The sequence below is a fragment of the Hippocampus bargibanti genome, linkage group LG02 (genome assembly GCF_051943395.1).
Source record: "Hippocampus bargibanti isolate YZ-2025 linkage group LG02, ASM5194339v1, whole genome shotgun sequence".
In the NCBI taxonomy this organism is placed as follows: domain Eukaryota; kingdom Metazoa; phylum Chordata; class Actinopteri; order Syngnathiformes; family Syngnathidae; genus Hippocampus; species Hippocampus bargibanti.
In genome coordinates this window covers 4,637,543-4,642,462 of record NC_142735.1, presented here as the reverse complement: position 1 = coordinate 4,642,462, position 4,920 = coordinate 4,637,543, and the positions used below count along the sequence as shown (strand labels likewise).

General features: G+C 42.3%; 1 protein-coding gene across 1 annotated transcript; it reads left to right on the top strand.

Annotated features, from left to right (window-relative positions):
* znf518b (zinc finger protein 518B) lies at positions 1-4,650 on the top strand. The gene is made up of 2 exons (XM_089021556.1): positions 1-118; positions 476-4,650. The coding sequence occupies exon 2, from the start codon at positions 559-561 to the stop codon at positions 2,806-2,808; it is 2,250 nt and encodes a 749-aa protein (XP_088877682.1). The 5' UTR covers positions 1-118; positions 476-558; the 3' UTR covers positions 2,809-4,650.
* The last annotated feature ends 270 nt before the right edge of the window (positions 4,651-4,920 follow it).

The following is a 4,920-nucleotide window of genomic DNA, read 5'->3' as shown; positions in this document are numbered from 1 at the left end:
TATGCTCGTTCAAGATGCATTTTTCGACTGACTCGCATCGATAAGAATTGTTTTTGTTCACATCCAAATCAAACCATCACTATTTTCCGCGAAAGTATTTACAAAACACTGCACAAAGGTACGTAAACAGCATTTATACATCTCGCGCCCAGACTGTTAGACGACAGAGGTGTGTTTTCTCCAGCCGCTTTTGAATCGCAACCTTGATTGGGCCTTCTCTGTGGATTCAGAATAAACGATTCGCACTAGCCCCGAACAAGATTGAAAAATGCATCCCATATTAAAATGCATGAAATCGTTCACCATGTTTTGGCGTAATTGCGGATGTTTTCTTTGCTGTGTAATCTATACATGTCAAACGTCGGGGGGAAGGGCTCTGAAGGAACTGCTGTGTGGCCAAACACATTCGTTACAATACAAATCTCTGACAATACAATACATATTGTTGATATTAATAATACGCCTTTTGATGCAGTGGTACCAGAAAGCGGTGACACATGTGGACACTGGTGTGAAGCTGTGGAAGTGGGCGGTGGAGCTGCTGCTGTCTGGTGCCAGATGATTATGAAGGCTGTCAAGTACCAGAACTTTCCCTCCAGGATGAACACCAGACAACCACATGGTTACTTGGTTCGTTCGCCGAGATTTCTTGACACAATGCATTGTGTCATGTGTGCATTTTCTACATCGGATGTGGACTTATTCAAAAGACATATTCTTGACCACACGGGGTCCAAACTGTGCTGTATTTATTGCCAAAAAGCTGTATTGACCAGGGCAGAGCTAAATGCTCACCTGGAGGGGCACATCAAGTCAACTCTCTTGTGCCCGCACTGTGGACAACACTTCATGCAGAAAAGGAACCTTTTAAGACACATTGAGTCTTTGCATAATAACAACATCAGTCAAGCAACCAAAAAGGCTAGTGGAAACAACGATCACCTGGTCTCCAATGCATTACCTAGTGTACAGAGTGCTCTCCACTCAATGCGACGACCAGTTCGAGTCAATGTGCCAGCCCTCAGCACACCCAGTGACAGTCTTGTTACAGACAAACAGAAACGGAAAAGGATGAACTCGCTTCCTATTTCTTCCAAAGTTGTCCCTGATAGTGTCATTCATTACAACAGGGCATTAACAGTGTCACTGCCCAAGGAAATAAGTATACCTGCTGGGTGCTTGGTTGAGCTCGTAGAAGTAAAAACTGTCAATGGGTCAAAGGAGCTGAAGCTGAGGCTAGTGTCACAACAAGAAAAGGAGACCGCAACGAAAGACACAAGAGCAACAGTTCAACAAAATCTAACAGCAGGCAAAACTTTAGCGTCCAAATTAAACCTCCCAAAGTCACCAGATATGGGAATGTGCATGGTGAACACAAAGCTGTTGGAAACAAAGATGGCAGCTCAGCAATGCTCTGATGCCAAACCTGTCAGCACGTTGAAAAGGTTGATGATAAATCAAGAAAGGAGAGTGAAACTCGCACCGAAAAGGACGTCGCAGGAAGTCATGAGCGTACACAGTCCGACCAAGTTTTCCAAGACTGTCTGCAATCCCGTGAGCGAAAGGAATGAAATCATATCGACGTGGAGCAAACCTGTCCGTGATCGAGCAAAAGCAAACAATGTTCTTTTGACCCGTGAGACAAAAATGCTGTCCTCTGACCTGCATCCTGTCATGTTGGGATCATCAACATATCAACAAAGAATGGATGAAAAGTATCTCAAAAGTATTTCAGATCAGTGTAAGAGTATTCACCCTGCAAAGACAGACAAAACAGGAAGTACTCTCCTCACTGTTAAATTAGAATCCGGCATGGATCTGCTCAAGGATAAGACTGTCTCCAAAGTAAAGGACACACCGAAAGTCATGAACACTCCAGCAGGGGTCAACTTCCAAGGTCACATACCCACTTCCTTGAATGTTCCTTCAGGTGCAGCTGTCCGACTGACACCTTCAAAGATCACTCTTTGCCCGCAGAGTGATACTCTTCGTTTATCAGAGTCGCTCAAAATGCCCATGGTGCCTTGCCCCTCCAAGTCGGAGCTTCCAGTTTGGCCTCAAGCTTCTGAAAGAGACACACCAAAGCCTGAAGGCTTTCCGGTCATCTCCTCTGTGTTTTCCTTGAGTGAACAACAAGGAAATGCTGAGAGCGGCATGCAGCCACTGGTCATAGCGCTCCGGGGGATCGTGATGGACAAAAGCAGTCCAGCTGAGAGTGTTACGCCAATTGTAAATCTTAAATCGGAGTCGGTGAAGGTCGAAAGCAAAACCGAAGATATTGAACAAGAGCAGTCCATCCTGGTGGTGAACATCGACAATGATGATGTCAAATTGGAGAAAACCATCGCGACACAGACGGACAATCGTAGCTATAAACTGGATTTGAAAACTGATGATACAGAGTTGGTTACTGCCAATCCGTCAGACGTGTCTTCATTTGCTGTCAATAATCTGTATGACATCTCAAAATTTTTAAGTATCTCCTTGACAAGAGTGGACGAACGCAGCAAGAAGGGACCCGAACCTCATGCTCCTCAATGTGACACTCTAATACCTGTTCCTGACGCTGGCTGCTTGATGCCACTCAATGTGAAGCAGCTGGTGACACGGCCGCTCCCAAACCAACCGGTGGTGGTGCTCAATCACCCGAAGCCACGGGTGCCGATACAAAACCCGGTTAATACTGTCGCAAACGCTGCAATCCTTGAACAGGTGCCCCCAAAGTGCCACATTTTAAAGATGAGGCTTTGCAAAGTGATGGGACAGAAATATGAGGTTACAGGTTGTACTGTCAGGTTCTCTCAATGAGGTCTTCACAGCACCTCAGAAAAGTCTTCATTTCCGATGGTCACATTTCAGTTCTTTTAGAATAGAAACAGGAACAAAATTAATTAATTGTAAACAATTTCACACGGTTATTGATCCTCCTGGTGTTGTGAAAACTCTCCGCAGGCCATGCCTTGTACAGTTAGAATGGATTACGCAAATGTAAGGAAAAGTCTGAGAACACCTGAAATTGATTGGAGTTTTATCCATGGCACTTTAAAGGACAACCGACATCACTTTTTTGTTTCCTAACTGACATCAGAAAAACGTTTTATAGCATCTAAAATACCCAAAACACGCAGTATGATATTTTTATTCAAATGCAAAACACCAATAAAAATGACTTAAAGTGTCCAAAATCTGCAAAAAAAATTGAGCTGCGAATTGGGCATTTTCAGAAAGTCCCGCCGCCAGTTCGTGACGTCACGCCAAGTCGTCTTGCATTGCTTGAGAATCAAAACAATGGCTTCAGATTCGGAGAATATGCTTTCTTGTTACACATCCAGTTATGAATATGATTCAAATAGTTCTGAAGAGGAAAGCATACATGTTTGCAATCGATTAAAGAATTTATTCCGTGCCATTTTGAGGCAACATTGGGGGTAAATGTCTCACTCAAAAAGAGGCAGAAGAAAATGCGACCTCTTGTAGACATGACAGTGTATTGCATTTCCACAGGCTGATAAATTCCTTCCATGGAGCTTGGACGCCCTTTTCTGGTGCAACACGAGGTTTTCAGACCAAACAAGCATTGACGTGATGGAAGGACTGCTACAATGTGTCCTTTTTTTCGGTCAGGGGCGTTCCTTCAGTGACGTCACATACGGACTCGTCACTAACTCAAAAACAAGACTTCCGAAATCTTCAGCACGAGTCTTAAAATGTAAAATATAGCTATATGCGGTGGAATCTTTGTAAAATGCGCTCAGTAGAAGTCATTTGAAGTGATTTTACAAATTATGGACGCAACTTGTCCGCGGATGTCGGTTGTCCTTTAAGCTCTAACAAAGCACTTAACATGGAAAACTGTCATATACAGGAAATTGTTCTTTTGACTTCAAGACGGCGCCGCGAGAGTGGCTGCCTTTCCAGCAGCTCATGTATTTCGTTTTTCTACTTTCATTCCTTTCATCACTTTGCTGCTGTGAAATGTAAATTTCTCCACTGTGAGACTCATAAAGGCATATCCAATCCAATCCAAATAAAGCAGTCACAAAGATAGTAGAAAGCAGTCCGGAGTCTGAATCCTGGGAGATGTAATCTGACTCGCACTTATCATGAATTGGAGAGCGATTGAATCATGTCCACAGGACAAAGAAGGTGTGCAAACTTCCCTTCTCTTTTCCAAAAGGTTTCAATTATTTTTTCAACGTAGTCGTACATGCACATTAATGGTCAACAAACCGTTTGAAAATTGTTTCTCTTGATGCCGTTGCTCTACCACCACAAACTGGTATTTCAGCAGAGCTGTGTAAACTTCTTTTATGTCTAATGTTTACAGAGGAACTGTACATATGTGCAAAGTGTTGTGATGTCGATATTTTATGATTCCTTGACTGCTGAATGATTTTTGCTTTTCACCATAGTTTGCTTACATATTTGTGTTGGGAAACCATGAGAAATGTTACAACTGAGCTTGTACAGTAACTGGCAGCAAAGAGGGGTACATACAGACAAATATAATACTCTTGAATCTTTTCTAGTAGTGTGTATATCGTAATTTGTACATTTGTTACATACGTAACATTACAAAAGTACCGGTCATACATGATGACAGACATCCCATGTGCCACGTTTGACAGTGATTCATCAAAAATCTATTTCCACCCATCTATTTTTTTATTTTTCTATCTGTAAACTATTAAGGATTGTTCTTTGCATTTGACCTCTGCTATGTGTTAACAAAAAAATGTTTATGTCTATGGTGTACCAATCCCAATTTGAAAGAGTGCCACAGCATTTCATGTACAACGTTTGAAGAAAGACCTTCCGGACAAAGCATGCTTGAGTTTTTCTGCACATTTAAGTTCAGAAATAACCATGATTTATATCAATAAAAAATATTATACAGCGTATCTGGTGTGTTTAGAGCAG